Raw genomic sequence first — 21,433 nt, forward strand, 5'->3', positions numbered from 1 at the left:
AGCCTACGGGTCCGCTTAAGAATAAAATTATTTTTATTATTTGAGTTATATTTTTAAATCATGAAAGAAAAAATGCCATGGCAAGAGGGCAAGAATAATTTATCTTGAAGACAATTTTAATAATTTATCATGATAAATTAAATTTATGCCAATTTTTGTAATACATAATAATCAATTATGTACTTTTTTATTAAATAATAAAATTATACAAAATATAATTTTATAAATTTGCTATGGCAATAATTTATAGTTGTTTATATAATATATTTTATTTAATTAAAAGATTTTATAAATATATTTATTTATAAGATAATTTTAATAAATTATTATGAAAAATTAATTTTATGATAATTTAATTTAATATACATGTTACTTAGGCCTTGAGGCTAATGTTTTCAAATTTTACAAAAACCTGACAAAATAAAAAAAAAATGATTTTCTCATGTTTTATTTTACTATAAAAGCAAAATGAGAGACCATGAAAGTTGATGAGCACAAATTTTGCCAGAGAGCTGACTTGAAACTCAAAACTTACGTCCACAAACATTTCAATTATGTCCCCAGATTTACATTCACCTGCAATTGGAAGACTATCTCTAGACATTGTCTTAGCATTCAAAGGTTCTATTCCATCGAACCAGTACAAAATCATCCTCATCTTCATACTCTAATTGATTACTGGAACTCCTTGCCTGATGCTAACATGAATCTGGATTTTCCGCCTCAACCTCGGGAATATAGTGTAGAGAAGCTTCATTATCTGGCCTGGTCATGCCGCCTTCAGCTTCTACAGGAATTGTTTCTAAACCTCTGTCAGTATCTTGTGAAACTTCCTTGACACCTTTGATTGAGATAGGATTGGGATACTGATGTGGCTCGAGAACAATCACATCCTTACTTTTTCCTGACTCCATTTCAATGATAAGTGCTTGCTCCTGGTTGCTGTCTCCTGGAATTTCACCAAGTAAACCATCCCTGGGAATGTTTTCTGCCAGGAGATCTTCAGCAGCTTGCTGGATGTTTGTCTCTGAAAATTCTCCAGCATTTCCCGTGTTCTCATCAGGGTGGGTTGGTGGAACTTTAATTATATCATCATTCCCAAGCCAATTGTCACACGGGTTATCGCCTGAATCAGGAATATCTGAAGATTGAGGGGTTGACAGAGGGAGGATGTTGCCTTCCTGACCACTTGTGTGTACATTTTCTGAGAAATTGTGGTTGAATCCTTCACCATGGGAGCTGGGTTCTGCATAGGCAATTTCAGTGATGGAAAAGAACCCTGTCTGTCCACGATTTTCTAAGGCCAACAGGGCATGGGCACAGAATGCAGCAAGCCTTGTTTCTCTTTCACGTTTCCCTAAAGAAGCCATTCACAGGAGGATCAAATGGTATGTCACAGTAAGCAATATGACCTTTATACACAGTAAGTTGTCCATTCACAGGAGAATCAAATGGCAGGTCACGATAAGCAATATGATGTAAAAATGTAACAAAGTAAGTCATTCACAAAAGGATCAAATGGAGGGCGCACGCACTTGCATTAGATACACGTAAAGGCTTTTATCATTCCAAGGGAAACCATCACCATTCTTTCTTTATCATTAAATTGTTCCATGAGATTACGCTCATTATGATCTGCTCTACAGTTTTTGCCTGGTCATTTTCAAATCCAAACTTTCATACAGAGCATCCATGATGGACAAGCAACAACCAAATGGGTCATTCCAAATATCCTGTTACCCAAATATACTCCATTTAGAGCCATATCATGTAGTACCCCGTTCCACCTATCTATACTATTTGGAGATGTAATTTCGAAGACATCTTAAATATCTTTTCCAACTTGCATCATGTCCAATTATTGTAGTTCTGAGGGAGTTTGCAAGTGTCGTGTTCTAAAAATATACTCCATTTATGACAATCCTCCCTTTTGGGCTGCCCATATGCACTAAAAGACTACCACTTGCCTTAAAAGCTTAAACTATTAGGTAGTGAGAAAATGTATATCAAGCAAGCTAATATTCAATGCTCTGCCTCATGTGCAATCTCCTCTTATATGTGGGTTCAAAAAATGGGTGAACAAACCAGCAAAATGAGGTTGAACCCAAAATCTCAAAAAGGCAGAACTCTAATAACAGACCAGCTAAGATAGACAACTTCCTATTTTATCATCTACAGCTGTACACCTTGTTTATCTCTTATGCCTTTGGTTATTTTACCATAATATCCACTACCCATCTCAACAGAGATAAAATCTGGCTTTTATAGCATAATCTACAACAACATTGAGGCATTTTTATTCTCTTTATGCAGCCCTTTTGAGGAAAAAAATTGACTATTTTTAACTTAAAAGAGCACAACATTTCACAGATGTATTCAGTTTGAACAGAATGAGAATTCATTGGAATAAAACATAACTATATGCCTAATCATTAAAATAATATCAATATAATTAAAAAGAAAAAATTGCCAGTTTTTAAAACTGATAAAACAACCAGATTACACTTTGTAACTATGTATAAACAGAGAGCCATCAGACAATCTATACATGGTCATTTCAACTCAACTAAAAATTGAAGTCAACAAGCCTTAGATTCCTTTTTCTAGTCATCCATTCAATTGTAGCTAAAGCAATAATCCATACAATCATTAAAGAACTGGATTTTCATTTTAACCTTTCTTTTGCTCTCATGACACGTTTAATTTAAATTAAGTCACTCCTCCTTAGTATGTGTTCATTAGTCTCCCATGCACACAATCAAACCATAAATGAATTTCCTCATGTTGTCCCCAACTACTACCAACTCAACTTCTCATGATTCATTTCCCAACTTTTTTACCTGTGTCACTGCTCATCTAATCTTAAAATCCTCATTTGGACTGCATTCAACCTTTTTTTCCCCTTTTGGTCCAGGTTCCTTAACATCCAACACTCTATAGTCTATACTATGAAGTAAGTTGTAACAATCATATAGAATTTAAACTTCATTGATATTCATTCAATGATCAAACTTTTTTCTAAGTACTTCTCCATTTAAACATCCCATTCTAATTTTGTGAGGAAAGTCCACCAATAACTCATCAATTTTGGATATGGCCATCAATTTTTACTATTTCCAAGTTCCTAATCCTGGTTTTAACAAAATTAAATTCCACATTATATCTTAATCCAGCTTATTTTAAGATCAATTAATATATTTTTTTATTTTTAAGGGGTGTAATATTGTGGAAGAATAGAATTAGGGAAGTTGTGATTTTGAAGAGAGAATTTGGCAATCCTATGATCAAAGGGATCTATTATAATAAAGTTGGGAAAGTTCCTAATTTAGACGCTAGGATTTTTGTATATATATGCGAGTCTATGTACAGAAAATTATTAGGGAAAAAATTGTTTACCTTGTATTCCTTCCATCTCTCGTCTTCTACATGATATCATAGCCTTAGGCTCATAAACCTGGGAATCAAGGAGAGACCATTCTCGGCCTTCATTGCCAAGTTTGATGATCAAAATATGACCTTCATTGTTGACCTTTAAGGGTGTCTCACTCGTCCGAATCACACGATTGTTGTTGGGATTGTCACTCTCGTCAAGATCACGAACTCATCACGAAAGGAACAAAAAGCCCCAAATCATGAACTCATCACAAAGATAGCACAGTTAGTACACAGTCGCCACTTGCCATTGTGCTTTCTGAATCGCCCTACAATTGGAAGCACAAAGCGCACCGCAAACATCTCATCCTCATGCCTCCTCTCCACCTCGCACTATCATTATCTTCTTCTCAAGTTGTAGTCATTTTCCTCTTGCATTGTTTTCACGCCACTGCGGGAAAAGTTGTGTCGCCATCTTCATTGGGATCGTCTCAGCCTCTCACTACCATTCTCACGACTGTTATTGCAGGTATAGATCATGAACCCATCACGATAGTAGTCGAAGGCCACCATTGTTTTGCACCGCCTATTTAAATGAAGCTTGGGACTAGTACTTGAAGCATACATAGATGTAGATTATGCTAGATCTGTGGTTGATAGAAGATCAACTACTAGGTGTTGAACCTTTCTTAGTGGGAATCTAGTGACATGGAGAAGTAAGAAATAGAGTTTGGTAGCAAAGTCCAATGCAGAAGCAAAATTTCAAGCAATGGCCTACAGAGTTTGTGAACCACTATGGTTGAAGATTATTTTAGAGGATTTGAAGATTAAATGGGATGGGCCAATGAGATTTTACCACGACAATAAATCTGCAATTAGTATTGCACATAATATAGTACAACACGATCGACTGAAACACAGAAATTGATAGACAAATCAAGGAGAAATTAGATGGTGGATTAATTTGTACTCCTTATGTATCTCTTGACCGTCAATTTGCAAATATATTCATAAAAGGTTTAAGCAGTACAAAGTTTCAAGCAAATGTATCCAAGTTGGGAATGGAAAACATCTATTCACCAGCTTAAGGGGGAGTGTGGAAGAATAGAATTAGGGAAGTTGTGATTTTGAAGAGAGAATTAGACAATCCTATGACCAAAGGGATTTGTTGTAATTGAGTTAAGAAAGTTCCTAATTTAGATGTTAGGGTTTTTGTGTATATATGTGAGTCTATGTACAGAAAATTATTAAGGAAAAAATTGTTTACCTTGTATTCCTTCCATCTCTCGTCTTCTACAAATATTTCTCTTCCCCAGATGTTGAAAAAGGGAATATAAATTAAAACTCCTGATCAGTTGAACTTTATACCTTTTTGCTCATGGATTTTAGAATAAATAAAAACAGGAAATGATCTAAAAATTGCAAAATATGTGTACCTTTGCGGAAAAGCTCAAGTCCCTTGGCAAGATGACAAGGCCGAAGACGAACTGGGAGAAGGAGACATGCTAAAAGTGCCCTTAATGCTGCAATCTGAAGATCTACCGAATTACATTGAAACATTGCTGCAAATATCTTGTCTTCTTCATTGTCCAATTCTCCATCAAAAGCATTTGTTGCTACATTTATCAGGAGCAGTTCAATGTTTGATTGTAGACAGTTGGATCTCATAGCACCACCCTATGACATCATATACTCATATTATAACTTTGATTGCATGGAAAGATTAAAAGAATGATATATTGTAAAGTTGTTTTCCTGTAAATCAAGAATGCAAATAATGCTACATTAGAAATTAAAATAAATTTCTAAATATTGGCCAGTGTTAGTAACTCTGGGCAACGGGTGACTGAAATCCTAAAAAAGTGGGCATCACCTGCTCTGTTATAAGTTAAAAGAACTGTTCTAGAGATTGAAGTTTAAAGGTATTCAAAGTAATCTACTAGCAATTGTTCATTTTACTCTTTTGTATCATTCTGGTTTGAAATTGACCCAAATCCAAATTGTCATCACAATATAAGGTACTCAATATGTAGACCAGGAGTACGGATTAGACAAGACAAATTCCATATGGCTGTGAAAGAGCCAAGCACAAAAACAATAATGATCTTCACCAACTTAGCCTGATTCTTAACAATCTAGTTTAGTTAAATCCTAAACCAATCTAGACTAAGCTCAGCCTTGTTGAAAACATACTTGTCTGTTCCATAAAATGCAAGATACATGCTAAGGAAGATACATATTGTATAACATGATGTGCACCGAAAATGACACATATCGTATCACATGCAGTTATTCATTACATCAGATAATACTATGTAAAATGCACAATGCATCTTATAAAGTTGTCTTGTTTTTTAGTGTTATACTTACATTTTATTTTATAGGTAATGAAGTCTATATATTAAAAGGAGGCGCCAAAAGAGCAACCCAAAATATACAGGAAATATACACTAATTGCCAAAAGGAACAGCCAATAAGTGTTATACATACATGGTATGTTATTTATATTACTTTTACTATTCACAATATATACATTGCTTGCATCATAAAACTATTTGGGCATTTTCTACATTGGTATTTAAATTTTATTTAATAATAATAGCAATAAAAATAAAAATAATGGTAACAATTGTAATAATGATAATGATGGCCATGGAAACAACAAAGCTATTATGATAGAAAGTATATGTACCCCAATATTCATATAAGGACCACATAAACACGAAAGTTTTGGCAATTCTTTTCCAATATACTCAATTATTGTTTCTTAGGTTAAGGGTGGGAAAGAAAATGGGTGTTTTTTTTTTAACAGGGTCATTCTTACTAAGATCCTTCCACATTCACTTGATGGAGGTTGGAGATGTTTGCTTCCCCAAATGGACATCTTCATTTCCCCTTTAATATGATTTTCTTTGTTTAGAAGGTAGTAATTGATAAAGTCTTTAGTAAAGAACTTGTATTCTAGAAAGTGAATCATTCCCAACTGGCATGTGTTGAGCTAGTCAAATCGAAGCTAGCTTACTATTTATCCATTCATTATTCATATTCTTCCTACATTTAGAAAAGATTCTCGGGCAGGTTTGTATTGGATTGCGAATCCTTTTGTGACATGTTTTAGATAATTGAATAGGGACTAGGAATAGGAAATGCATTCTTTAGTTATATATAATAATTTTACTATTCACATTGCTTGCATAGTAAACTATTTAGGCATTTTCTAATTGTTATTTAAATTTTATTCAATAACAATAGCAATGAAAATAAAAATAATGATAACAATTGTAATAGTGATAATGATGGCCATGGATACGACAAAGCTATTATGATAGAAAGAATATACACCCTAATCATCTAGGGATCACATAAACATTAAAGTTTTGGCAATGCTTTTCCAATATTCTCAACTATTGTTCCTTGGGTTAAGGGTAAGAAGCATATTGGGTGAATTTTTTTTAACCAGGCCATTCTTACTAAGATCTTTCCACATTCACTTGATAGAGGTTGGCAATATTTGCTTCCCCAAATGGACATCTCCATTTCCCCTTTAATATGATTTTCTTCATTTGGTAGGTAGTAATTGATAAATTATATACTGAAGAACTTGTAATCTAGTAAGGGGATCATTCCCAGCTGGCATGCGTTGAGCTGTTCAAATTTGAAGCTAGCTTACTAATTAACCATCCATTGTTCATTTTCTTCCTATATTTAGAGAAGATTCTTGGGCAGGTTTGGATTGGATTGCTAATCTTTTTACGATATGTTTTGAATATTGGAATAGGGACTAGGAATAAAAAATGCATTCATTACTACATTTGGATTGCTTTTTAGAAATGAGAATAGGAATCAAATATTTATTCTCATGGAAAACAAACCCACTCTTGCCAAGATTTTGGTTCCTCTCTTCCACATGGCAATGTGATTGAGCTCCACTCCCATCCTATTTCTATTTCTATTCCAGCATACCAAACGCACACTTCTAGAAGGATAGGGTGGCCACATTGTTCTTGTTTAGCATCCTTATGAGCTTGCATACCAACAATCTAAAAGTTGTCATCTTGGGTCAGTCCAGGAAAATAGGAAAGCATAATGTAGTATGTGATTTTTGATGGAGCTTGCTTTGTGGCTGTGTCACACTTCTTAGTCTCCTTTTCTTCTTTTGCTAATCATCTATTCATAGAACACTTATTTATGAGCAATTTGATTCATGTTTTTAAGGAAAGAAGAAATTTTCATGTGAGAACTCAAAATTTAGGCTCAAGTTGCAAAGTTAGATCAAGAAAAACACATAAATAGGGTGGAAATGAGCAAAAAACACTCAAAAAGACAAAAATGAGCAAGTTAAAACCTCCCCTATATAGTTTAAAATAATGTACCATAAATCACTAATATCCTAGACATCTATGTACCCAAACTTAAAAGCCTAACCATATATGGTTCAAAGTAGTAAGCATGTTCCATGTACTCATCCCTAATTCAAATAGCTCAATGATTCCAATCTCCATAATGTTGGTCTAAAACTTTCATGTTTTTGCTCCAATGAGAGAACATGCAAATATGTTCTTTCATTTTCAAGCCTTCATGCTTTCTTTGTCGAAGAGAGAGTGCAAAGCATATCTTTTTAAAATTCATCTTCTTTCATTATGTCCTATTTGGGCTTCATAAACAATAATAACATGTATGTTATCTTTAATGCACATCCTAACAAATTTCAACCTTTATTAAAACTTTAATTCTATTACTAAAGTCGTTAGAATTTCAAAAACAAGAAAATATCTTGTCGAGAATGAAACATATCTCTTGTGGCTAGGTGGAGTTTGTTTGTTTGTTTTTTAATTCCCATAGCACAACTTTGTAAGAGATATGTTTCATCACAAATGTCTAATCTTGGGCGATCCAACATCATGTTCTCTCTTAATAATTTTGTTGATTTAGATAGAGATTTATTTGCTTAATGCACATCCACAAGGGTTATATTTCATTGCAAACATTGAACTTGGGCCATAAAAATCAAAGCTTCTACGAGACAATCCATTACTACAGGTTTTTTATCTCCTAAGCAAACCCTATAAGAGATACCTTCATATTCCATCTTCAACGTTAATCTTAGATTATAAAACATCTTAACTCTAAAGAAATAATCTTCCAGTGAAAAACCTTGTTTCCTTGACATAACTTGAACGAGATATGTTCCATCATGAATATTGATCTTGGACAATAAATGTCGAATCTTTACACTGATCTTAGATCATAAAACTTCAAATCTTCCATGTTGACCTTGGATCATAAAACACCAAATCCTCTATACTGATCTTGGAAGAAAAAGCATCAAATCCACTCTTGATAATTTCTCCAAGTTACATTGAGATTTGAATTCCTTAATACACCCTTATAAAAGATACTTTCTATGTGAACCTTGATTTTAGACCATAAAACCTTAAAGCATTAATGCAATAATCCTTCAGTGAGAAGACTAGCCCAATGATCAACATTTGAAATGTACCAAAGTATAAGATTCTTTATGCTACCTTGTCTTGGACAAAATGAAAATTAATTTTGATCTCTTTGGTTGGGGAGTAAGAAATAGGATTAGATGCCATGCAAGTAGTACCCGCGTTATCACACCAAATCAAGGGTGGTTTTGGAAGAAAAGGGACTGTATTTTTGTGATAAAGATTAAATCTAATTAGTCCCATGGTTATTGAAATTGCTCAATGCTAAATCTTGGCAGAAGAACGAGCAGTCCACTTGTAGACTTGTAGTCATCTAGACATCCAACCCAATTAATGGTAGAAAAGACAACAAAGGGACATGGATAAGCATTAAACACAAGGCTAATGTTCAAGTGTGCTTCAAATAATGCAAAATACACTTCATACTACTCTAACAAGTAAATGTTGAAATGTGCATGAATTGGGCAATTTAGTCTAAGAAAGCCATGATAGAGTAAGATATTACTAGGCACGAACAATATTTTATTTTTTGAGTTTGTAACATCTTTTGTCTTTGTTTTTCTTAGTGTTTAACTTGGAACCCTAAGCCCTTGCCACTTAAGTCAAACCCCATGAAAAGGGATGACTAAAATAAATAAATATTACAAAAGATGAAGTTACACTGTTGTGGTCAAAGGTTTTGCACCAACCATGTTGCATTGTTAAAGAAGACCAAAAAAAGATTTTTGTTGATTAGGAAATAATTCAGAATTAGAATAAGAAAAAAACAGGCATCCCAACTCTGAAGATCCTTCAACGCAAAGACAAGAGAGTGAAAACATTAATAACTGAAAGAAGGGTCATAAAGTCATCCCAATGGAATAGAGACTTCTCCATTTATTGATCCTTGTTGAGCAACAAATTTTCCTAAAAACTTACGCTAATAGGATTTGAGTTCATAATGTACATCATGCTCTCTAACACACTCCCTCACGCGTAGCCTCCATTTTAGGCTTACATGTGGAACTTATAAATTGGGAAATAAACATAAAGTGGTAAGGATCAACACTTGACCTCCCACCAATTGAGACTTTGAGACCATGTTGAAAAACCAATTTTCCTAAAAGCTTAACCTTACAAGATTTAGGTCCACAATGTATATCATGGTCTTCAAAAATCCTTGTCTTATTATCCTTTCACTAAGAGTCCTATAGGCACTAACCAAGCAACATCTACAAAAAAAATTCACTCAATTGTGGAGTGAGACTTCCTAATTTGTTGACCCTTGATTTAAATAAAAGGGAAAAAACTATGAAAGAAATTACTCTCAAGATGAGATTTGTTAATAACATATTATGATGAATGGAGATACCCTAGAGATATTATTTAATTAAAATTCGTTATTTTGGAGATGTGAAACAAAAAAGACACAATATGAGAAATTAGAGAACATTGACCATCACTATCAAATATTTGACATTGACCACAATATTTAGAGTAGCAAGATCAAGTTATCTATAGCAAATTGATTGTTAGATTCCAAATAAAGTATGTGGAAGGATTAAAAGAGTAGTAACCCACGGGTGCATAATTATAGCATTAAAAGGAGCTTCTTAAGAACAAGTTGGTTAGTGGGATGGAACTAATCAGCGAATGAAGGAGAACCATTTTTATAATCCAAAGAACAATTGTGATTGTTTTGCTAACGCTAATGATCAGGTGAGCCATTTTTTGAACATAAAAGAAAATTGAAATATGTAATCCAACATGGTCCCAGAGTTTGCAAATTGGTAGATATTTATAGAATCTGCAAGATAAGCATCATGTCTAAGGAGTGCAAATTAGAAGTACAAAAATGCATGCAGAAGTCGTAGAGTCACAATGGTCAAACCAAGGCCGCATAAGGTATCAATAACAGTATCACGAGTCCTCTTCACTGATCAATAGCTTCGACCTTCAAGATTCTGCAACAAAAAGAACATATTGAAGACACTCGCTTATAGTTCAAATGTCCTTTTTAAGTTGGGAAAGAAGGTCCTTTAAATACATGATTTGAATCGAAAAAGTTGGTAAGACTATCCAAGCAAGAAGAGTTTGTGCTTCATGACTTATGGATGCGAGAAGCAACAGGAGATAGTTCCTCCAAATAGAAAGTAAATGATTCAGATGACGATTAGTTGATCCTGACAATACGAGGAATAAGACTTGAAGTAGAAACCAATGGAATGGGAGAGTAAGGTCTCATCAACATAACCAAGATGCTTAAAGCCTTTAAGAAGATGAGAAATAAGGCATGCCAAGCATATAGTTTAATGGAGTGAGTTTGAATGGAGTTGAGGAGAAACAATAAGGCTAAAAAAAATGTGTGTAAAAGCTATAATGGTAACGTTGACTCTTGGAGTTCCAAGGGAGGTTTTAATACCATGCAAAGGTTGTAGCATCATGAAATTTTCATCAACCAATACATTATAAACAAGTAAAAACATACAAATATGAGGAATAAGACTTGAAGTAGAAACCAACAGAGTGGGAAAATAAGGTCTCATCAACATAACCAAAGGAATTGAAGTAGAAACCAACAGAGCAGGAGAATAAAGTCTCATCAACATGACCAAAGTTGTAGCATCATGACATTTTCATCAACCAATATATTATAAACAAGTAAAAACATACAATTGTAATGTAGAGAATCAAGGATTAACTAGGAAACTATTAGAGAGGTTACTAAAGTAAGAATCCATTCAAAACAGAAGCTTTGAATATCTCTCTAGATAACTCTATTGAGTAAAATGGAGATTTGATTTCCTCTAAAAGTTGATCATAACATCAAAAAGTAAAACCAACAAGAGTAAATCAATCACCTTGCTTGCATTCAAGGAGGTAACCAGCAACAAGTGCTAGGCGAAAATGTATAACAAAAGTGAAAATAAAAGGGAATACTTGAGGGTCAAAGAACCATCTATCGGCGTGATGCCACCAACTCCAATCAAATGTATGATATTTCCTTTCCTACCTAGAGAATACAAAGTTGAAGCTTTCTGCAATCTAAGGGTCTCTTTGGAAATTGTTATTGAAAATAGATTTTTGTTCGTTAGAACCAAAAACGAATTTCTAACTTAGTGAACACGTTTAACAAACTTTTGATGGAAAAACAGTTTTTTGAGAATTTATTCTAAAATAACTTGTTTTTTAGAACAAGTTTGAGGTGTTCTCAATTGTTTTTTGTAGAGTGTTCTGAACAATAATTAAAAATATTGAGAATACTTTTAGGAACTGTTGCATTATAGATAAGTGTATGGTACCTCCATAAAGAATAATCTAAAGAAACTATTTTTCATATTTGAGTTCCCAAATAGAATTTTGTTCCTAGAAGCAATCAATAACTGTTTTGATATTTTTTTCAAAATGTTGCCAAACAAGCCCTAAGTCACTCAAGCTCTACTTAAACTATACTGAAATCACCTATTATATGTCCAACTGAAATGAGAATGAGCCCATTGGAATGAAGAAGCTCAATTTAAATCAGTGGTTAACCAAACAAAATGTAGCAGAAAAGTTAAGCAAGGAGCAGCTCAAGTTGACTCATTTAGAACCTGACACTCTAATACATCCTCAGTGTTTAGCCTCCTGTCAAAAATGCTTTCACTTCCACCAGAAGAAAATTCAAAACCCACATATATAGTTACACAGTAAACTCATTTCCTGAACAGTCTATCTTCCTGCAACCCTGAAATTCTTCTTTTTATGTAAACCATTCATATAAATTTTTTTTCCTCTCCTTTAAAAGTCCAACAATGCAAGCCAAAAAGGGCAAGAATGTGATGCTCACTAATACTTAACATGCTGTCTCACTGCATCCCTTTCTCACATGTGGATTGGACAAATGGGGAATAAACAAACAAAGAGGTTCAAACTCAATATTGCCAGAAATTTAATTTCTGATATCATGTCAAACTACCCCCTGCCCTAAAATAGTAACTATGTAAGGAATTAGCCAGCTATGTAAATCAAGCTCACTAATGCTTAACTTGTTGGCACAACATTCTTCATACATGCAGAAAAGACTTACCACAGTGAGAAGAGTTTCCAATGCCTCTAGTGCAGCAATCTTCAAAGGAGTAGGGGAAGTTGAATTGTTTTCAGGTACTTGAACTTCCAAGCCAACCCCTTCTGGATGCTCCTCAAGATTCCTGGTGACATCAACACGCTTCCTTTTCTTACAACTAAGTTGTGGTAATGCTTCAGTAGTGATTTTTGAGTGTGCACTAGATGATTCTACCCCACTTCCACACCCAATAACATCCAAATCAATAAATGCATTGCTGATAACTTCCTCACCAATATGCAATGCTACACCTGCATGAGATACCATCATGCTAATTAGTATGTATGTGACCTCATTTTCAGGAATAGGGATAGATATAGGAGCAAAAAACGAGAAATATTACTCTCAAAGAAAGGCTAGATCAAGCTAAAAACAAGTATAGAAATAATGGCGGGCAAAAAGAGGGAACAAGAAGATCCACATAAAAGATTTCATGCAAGAGCATATTGTGAAGGAGATGAGGAGTCATGCTGGCACTCAAGTCAAACTATCTTTAAACATCAGATATCGGGCTCAATCCCAGCTTAAATTCCCCACCCCAACAGAACAAAAAGATAAAAAAGATTGAGAATTTCCAGAGGTAAATTTTTAGTTGATGAATTATTATTTACCCAAGTTTCCAGGCAGGATCAATTCCATGTTTCAGCAAATGTGTATATGTAAGGCAGTTTTGGGTAAAAACCAGCATATGGCACAATTTTGGGCATGCTCATTTTGTAAAATTAATGTTCAAATGATTCTTGGTATACTATTTTTGAAATATTGGTGTTTGTATCTCTAATTCTTGAAAATGTAGAGCAGTATTACAATATTTAGATTGGGAGGACATCATGAACTGAGAGTTCGGAATCAGTTGATGCATACCATGTATGCATAGGTATGAATGCATACATCAGGGATATGCATCAAAAATACAATATTTTCAAATGTTATTGAGGACATCAGGGATATGTATTTTCAAAAATAAAATGCAATATTTTATTTTTTTGGTTGCATTTCCCTAGCAGAAACTCATTGATGCTCTATACCTGCACTCAAATGCTAAGCAGTAGCAAAATAAAATAAAATATATGTTATAGTAGCATTATGAAGTTCCGCATACCTATTCCTTGTGTCAGCAGAAAGATCCTTACGATCATATAGATTTTTACCCTTAGCCCTGGCAATACACATCTCTTGAAATATTCTTTTAAGAGTCCAATGATTTCAGCAGCATGTGGTAATAGTTGACTGCAAAATTAAAATATAAGCAGAATCTAAGCAATTGCATATGTTGAATATACACAGATCGGAAAAAAAAGGGAAGAAAACCATTTCTACCAAACATAAAAAGAAGCAATATATATATATATATATATATGCACACACACACACACATATGGATGGATGGAAGTCTCTTTATTGCTCATGGAAACAAGGATAAAGCAATTCTGACTCATGTTCTCAGAAGGAGATGACAACTGCAAGAAAACCAGTGACCAAATAGAAGAAGAAACTAAATGAATAAATCTATCATTAAAAGAAACAAGGATTAAGAAAGTTGTAAGTGAAAATTATCCAGGAAGACAAGCGATTTCAACAAATGGAGATGACATTAAACACCATAGAGTTGCAAAGCTCAGCTCACCGAATGAACCATTCTGTTATTAAGTGCAGATAAACATTAACAATGGCAAAGGAAAACGACAAAATGTTTAATAGGTCTCCATAAAAGCATCATCTTCATATCAAAATCAACCAAGTGTTACTGAGATCTTATGAAGAATTTTTTGAGTGACCCTTATTTGCTAGCAGTGGTACCTATATAAATATTTATCAACAGTTACTTCCGAATAAAATCCATGGTTGACCCTAAAATGGAGATGAACTCAAAGAACCTAGTAAAGATGCAAGCATTTTTTTTAATAGGTAAACAGAAAATATATCAACCAGTGCAATTAAGAAAAGGGGGTGCATGCCGAGTACACTAGGAGAATACAAATGGGGGTGCCAATCAAAGTAAAGATATAGACATTGTATTACTTTAGGCTACATTTTGACTTTTCAGCAGTAATATTCTCTACCTTTCACCCCCTTCTGATTTAGGTACATCAGAACATCACATCGAATGACCATCACTATACTATTGTTGGAGCAAAATTGAGCTGTTGCAATCTCAAAAACTTCCAACTTTACTGAAAGAATGTAACCCACAAAATAATAACTGCTTGCCACAACATGGGAAACAAGATTATGACTTTCCAGCCACATAAAACGATGAATTTTTCAAAGTCAAGGCTAAATTATTCCATGAAGAAAATCCTAGATTAATTGGACCAAATCTGACAAAGAACTCTAAAAACAGAAACAATTTTTAAGAGGGATATTTGTTCACCATATCCCTCACAAGATTTCTTCCCCCTTCCTATAAATTGCAATATTTTATTAATTCTTGCAGCTAGAACAAGCAAATAATAAAGCTATGCGATAAGATATGTTTTGGGGGCAATTTTGTTTCATGACATGTCTACTCCATGGTTTCAAGGTTACCAGTATACAAAAAACAAATTGTAAGATTCAAATACATGCTCTCACCCATCTAGGTTCTTAAAATACAAAGAATAAAGACTAACACATATGTTTTAGGACTATACGGTTCACCTGCGAACTCCTCTTATGATTGCTTCAAGGAGATCTAAACTGGCTAAGTGCAAAGCTGGAAGCTCAGAACAAATGAACTCTTGTTGCATAGCAGCCGTGGATGGCAGTGGAGATTGAGACAAAGAGCCATCCACCTTCAACACTCTCTCAACAAGTGCTAATAATGAATTAATTGGAACGGAAACCTGTTGAGCAAAAAAAATGATGTTTGCAAAGAATGCTAATTTAGTTATAATCGTTGGATTTCAATGGAAAACAAATTAAACCTCCCTGTATTTTCACAGAATTAATTTGATTATGTTTCTACTCTTCCCTGAAGTTGATGGGCAGAAAAAAGCAATGAGAGAGTCATAAAAGTTACCTGAGCAGGATAAGGATTTACAAGCATCATGCAACAACTAAGCATCAGTGTTGGGATTATGTGTAGCAATTGCTTAGATCTTCTCCTTGCCAGATAAAATGCTTCTCTTGACATTTCCTGCTCTCCTAAGGGAGTTGGGATGTCTTTTCCTGGTGGAACCATAATTAGTAGCTTCATTAATACAACTAGTTTTCCAGGTAGATGCGAATGGGTGTTGGTTCTCATCTAGCTAGCATCAATATAACCAAGACATTGTAATTAAAAATACCTTCTTCAAGACCTAGGAATGCATCATTCAGGTTATAATTTATTGATGCTAATATTTTTTGAATCATTAACAACCAGCTTTCCTCATCTCCTCTTGACTTTGGAAGTAATGATAAGCACTGAGCACATCTCTGAACATTGAAAACCAACAGAGTTACAAAATAGTCTCACTAAACTACTCCATGTGCATGGATACTGCAATAGTTTAGTGACATGCAACCATGCCAGAGACTGCAATAAGGAAACAGCAATATGCTCACCCTTAACACATTAAGGTTGCTTCTCCATGACATTATTTGTGAAACGACAGAAGTTTCAGCCTGCAAAAAGAATTGTGCACTCATTTCAGGACATGTGCATTGGTCAACCAATTTCAAAGAACATCTAGAGGTAAGATAAGAAAAATAGGATAACCAGTTAGCTTCCTCATCAGAAAAAGCGAGCAAAACCAATTTAAATTGTGGTTTCATTTTACAATAGCATGTAAACTATTTCAAGTAAACCTGGCATTCATCCCATATATGGTGGAAAACAAGGAATAAAATATCAATAATCATATAGAGATTCTCAAGATATGTATCAACTTAAATATTGATCATAGAAGATACTAGCATATGTTAAATAGTATTTATTGACATTGATAATATCATTATTGAATTATTTATTGATAAACCTAGATATAGAGATACTGATGAACATATCTACATATCAACAAATATTCAATAGCATACAGGAAAACATGTATCTGTATTAGCAGTATTCTCTTCCCAGTGTCATAGATCTGCATTGTTCATGGTTATAGATATAAAGCATCACATCTGTTGCTCCCACTTTTACACAACCCAATGTTTATTAACACAACCAAATCATGCCCATGTTTTTGTTTTCTTTAGTGCTGAAACTAAAAGTTTTACAGATTAATTTATCAATATCATGTAAAATATGTTGTGGCTGAAACGCAAAAAAAAATGTTAAAGCAGTGTGTAGTTGGCAGTTCAGGAAGGCAAAGGACAATTAGAACTCACAATCTCATAATCACAATCAACAGATGATGGAAAGAAAGTTAATATGGTGCATAGCAAAGTAGCTGCTGCTTCCTGCACAAGTAATCACATTTAATGAGATGAAACACAAACTTGAGTTGTATAACTTTAAATATTTAGCACAAAGGGTGGATACATAAAAAATGTTAATTCAACTGCAGAAGCAACTAAGTGAAGTGTTAAGAGGTAAGGCAGAAAAGTAGCCACCTTGCCCTACCTCTATCCAATGCAACATAGCCCAAAGAGTTGATACATACACAATGCTACAAACTCAAATATACAAAAATTGACTGTTATCATTCGACCCTAATTAGATAATAGTTAAAATAGTCATGTCCCAATTTGTGTCTACATTTAATTTTCACAATGAAAAAGGTTATCCTACAACAACAAAGGAACATTTGGAATATGATTTCAGGGCTATCCTTCAGCAAATAATATATTTCCTATGTATTGTCCATTTATAGATTCATTTAGTAACTTGTTTCAGACAAAATTATGAACAAGTCATAAAGATCAAGACAACAGTGTGATGAAAAAGTAAAAGGAAGCTTCCAACGATAAGTGTGTGCATGTATGTGCCTAGTCCATACTACTGCTACTAACCAATACAGCCTCCGAGGTATCCTCATTTAAAAGCTTCAAAACTGGCTGAACAAGTTTCACAGCATAGGATGTCCCATCTTTCTTTGCATTTGAATATCCACCCAACCTAATGCAGGAAGGGATACTAAATTAAAAGGTAATAGAATTGTAAGAGTATTGACAAATAGTAGAGATAAACACAAAGCTTTAGGAGTGGTAATTTGGAAATCAGATACAATAATTGAACCGCTTAATAGGTAATGCCAAATGACAGAATGAAGAATAGACAAAAGTTCATTGCAAACCCCATGCACCAGAATATTGATGAGAAATGGAAGCACTGGAGATTAAAGCAATTATGGGGGTTCTAATTAACGACTTAAAAAAATTGAAAACAACGATGTAGAAAAGCTACTGAATGATACAGGGCACAGAAAAGTCATCCTCTCCAGATCAAATTTTATGCATAACTAGTTCAAAAATCATCTATTTGATCAGCCACTTCCAACTGCATCATAATTCACTACTTTCTTCCTGTTTTTTTTTTTTTTTATTCAGAAAGAAAAGTACAAGAAAAAGATCATCTATTTTACATGAGGGGCAGAGGGAAAACCAACCTTGTGAAGAGATCCGATATTGAGATACAACATACCACCTTTAAAGTCTGAGCTTCTGATGATGGCTGCATAACATAAGAAAGCACATAGTATGTTACACTTCAATTCTGTCAAATGATCTTACTTAAGCTTAAAAGGTCCAATAACTCTAACCATAAAATTTCAAAAATTACCAAGGAAGTACTTTTCAATGTATAAATGAAAAAGTTGCAATCTCCAAACAGCGAGACTCTCTACAGAACATGTCTCTTGAAGAAAATTCAATGAAAAAAAAAGGAAGTATACAGCGTCAGGACACCTCCCACAGAAAAAGAAAAAAAAAATCTGTCTTGTAGAGTGAGTTCACCCTTTACTTTGATGCCAGAAGTCACACACATTAGCAGCATGACTATGCGCACCCGTGTCGGTACATTATAGCATGGGGATACAGTTCTTACCAGATAATGTCCAGTATAAGATACACAGACCACATGCGAATTAACAAGTTCAAAGCAGTTTATCACCCTTCAGACAAAATGGCAAGGCAATAGTTGCTTCTAGCATTTAAGCCAAAAATAAGTTAAACAAATGGAAATTCCTTTCTTTCTTTTGTTGTTTTAAGGAACCTCATTGAAGATATTAGCTCAAACCACCAGAAATCATAGCTGGGAAAGAATCAAACGGGTTCAAAATCATCAATTGTTAGAATATTCTACACTAGATTGATGCACGATAGACCAACTTGACCACAGAAAATATAGTAAGTAGCAACACCAAAAACATTGTGACAATGAGTGAAAATCATAATTCAAAGACATTGAAGAAAAAAAAGTTTCACAAAAACTCCCACAAGGCCAGCGAGGCTGCCATCTTACATAAGTGCTAACTCATTTCTCATTATTTGACTTTGCTGAAACACGGGATTATATTTTAATTCATCCATATGTGTTTTCACATCTGTAAAGTAACAATTCTGTAAGATGGATTTGGATAGCCAAAACGGATTCATCTAGATGGTCCAAGTAGCCAAATGAATCACTTATGTGAATGAAAAAACAGGTGCATGATTAATAATAAAACAGAAAATGAGGTTCAATACACATACATCTAAAAGCGTTATGAGATCATCAAGCCAAAAGGAGTAGGAGGACAAGAATCGGGAGGAGCTGCACTCCTGACAAGTCAGCCCAAGCAAGGAGACTCCTACCCAGCATTTATCAGGCTGCAGCAAAACAACATTACCAATTCAATAACACATTCAACAGATCCTTTACATAATTTTGCATATCAAAATATGGAATTCATGAATTTGCTTATACCACAATCCGAAGATATAGCAATACTAGTAAAAAATAACCTTGAGGTGCTTCGATACTATTACTTGGTTGGTTGATAAGAAACTTGTAGAGAAAGAATCATGTTTGGGATCCGAGAAAGTTGAAACTCCATTAAACTAAGCCTTAAATACTTTTCTTTTAAGGCTCCACCCATGCACAAAGATATTCAGACATATTTTGGGGAAAACCTGTTATGACTGAACAGAATTTTAGAAGATAATCTCCCTGTACCTGAAATGTATCTTTTTCGCCGGAAAATCATTTTTCCAAACACACGGAGGTAAATCTAAAAATTTTTTCGCCTTCTTTCCTTTTCTTCCATGTTTTTCTTTTTAACCAAACGAAAATTTGAGAAAACCAAACACCACGCCACACCCCAACACGTCCTATAAATTTTCTGGGGAAGTACTCTATTTCCCGATTTTCAAATCTGAAAATAAAAAATTACTTACTTTACCTAAAAGAAAGAACCTGTTTCTTAATTTAAATTTTTTTAAAAAAAATAATATTATTTCTTATTTTAAATTTGATAAAAAATTAAAAATCTGAAAAATCTTATTTTAATTTCAGTTAACAAAAATGCTTAAGATTTCTGAGTAAAGAAAATGTTAAAAAGAAAAAAAATTGAATCTTCTACACAAATAAAATGTGCTTATATATGTATATATATAAAGATTATTTTTTAATTTAATATGACAGGAAAAGTATTTATATTGATATAATTGAAAATAAGTGGGAAAATCAACTCCAAGGCTGCTCCACGTGAGATTTGGATTTTCTATCAAGTAAAGCGACAGAAAATGAGGCCCTACTAATTTAAGAAAAATCCTATTTCTTCGCAGTATTAATATTACTAAGTAAATAAAGCAAATTTAATTTTCCGAGTAACCAAACGGAAGAAAACAGTGGTGATGAGTTCAATTAACCATTTCGCAGGTTACGAGAATCAACAAACGCTCGATCCACTCGTCGACGGCGGCGGTCCAGTTCTCGACCACGTCGGAACTGCATTCCTCCGGAAATGCCTCGGAGAGAAGCCGAAAAGTCTTGAGAGTCTCAACCAGGTAGGAAAGCTCGTGTGGGCTCGGAATAGGGTGCCGGAACTCTTCCGGAAGGTAGTCTTTGACCAGAGATCTCAGTAGCCGCGGCTTCAGCCTGATGTCGTACATGTTCTTGATATGACCCATCGCCGATGAACTTCCACAGAAATTAACGAAAAAAAATGGAGTCGGCCAGACGAAAAAGGATTGAGGACGATGAATCAGAGGTGGTTGTGGTTGTGTCGTTTTGCGATGAGGAAGGGATGAGTGGCTGTTACTTTCCACCTACCGCCACCGCTGTTTCGTGGGTGTGCAGCGGATTTGTAACGCTTGCATGGTGGCTCTGTGTCAGAACCCGGAAGACTCGAATATGAAATGCGTATGATTCCTACTCAGCTTTGTCTTCTACCGCCCACTGGTTTAAAAAATAGAAACAGGAAAAATAAAAATAAATAAAGAAAAAAAGGAAAAAATTTATGTAAATTAAAATTAAAGTTATTTTTTTCAAATATTATTATTATTTAGTGATATTTAGACTTTTTTTCTCCTCAGTAATTTGGACATGTTTTAATTTTGATATAAAAAATTAATAAATAATTACTAGTATGGTATACATTTTGAAAAAAAATAAAAGAATTTATAATCCATCTTTTTCTTT

At 34.1% G+C, this 21,433-nt stretch overlaps 1 protein-coding gene across 2 annotated transcripts; it reads right to left on the minus strand.

The window, feature by feature from the left end:
* Nucleotides 1–422: 422 nt before the first annotated feature.
* Nucleotides 423–21,116, minus strand: LOC100267953 (uncharacterized). 2 transcript variants are annotated; one of them, XR_002031749.2, is made up of 14 exons: nt 20,662–21,116; nt 19,504–19,620; nt 18,420–18,484; nt 17,824–17,929; nt 17,200–17,271; nt 16,435–16,494; nt 16,176–16,305; nt 15,908–16,056; nt 15,547–15,731; nt 14,009–14,136; nt 12,871–13,157; nt 4,809–5,049; nt 3,397–4,679; nt 1,244–1,357 (listed from the first exon to the last, which is right to left on the minus strand). XR_002031749.2 is itself a non-coding variant. In XM_002277896.4 (13 exons), exons 1-13 carry the CDS (start codon nt 20,920–20,922, stop codon nt 699–701), a joined length of 2,460 nt encoding a protein of 819 aa, XP_002277932.1. In that variant the 5' UTR covers nt 20,923–21,114; the 3' UTR covers nt 423–698. The 2 variants fall into 2 exon arrangements, 1 of the variants encoding a protein (XP_002277932.1); XM_002277896.4 differs by lacking the exon at nt 3,397–4,679 and having other exon boundaries at nt 423–1,357; nt 20,662–21,114.
* Between the last annotated feature and the right edge of the window lie 317 nt (nt 21,117–21,433).

The sequence above is a fragment of the Vitis vinifera genome, chromosome 14 (genome assembly GCF_030704535.1).
Source record: "Vitis vinifera cultivar Pinot Noir 40024 chromosome 14, ASM3070453v1".
NCBI lineage: Eukaryota > Viridiplantae > Streptophyta > Magnoliopsida > Vitales > Vitaceae > Vitis > Vitis vinifera.

Excerpts from the sequence above, each read along its gene's own strand:
- LOC100267953 (XM_002277896.4), bottom strand. The coding sequence starts at position 20,922 with ATGGGTCATATCAAGAACATGTACGACATCAGGCTGAAGCCGCGGCTA. Across the intron at positions 19,621-20,661 it reads TTCTCGTAACCTGCGAAATG|CCTGATAAATGCTGGGTAGG; the intron begins GTTAATTGAACT and ends GTTTTGCTGCAG. Across the intron at positions 16,306-16,434 it reads GCAACCTTAATGTGTTAAGG|AGATGTGCTCAGTGCTTATC; the intron begins GTGAGCATATTG and ends TTCAATGTTCAG.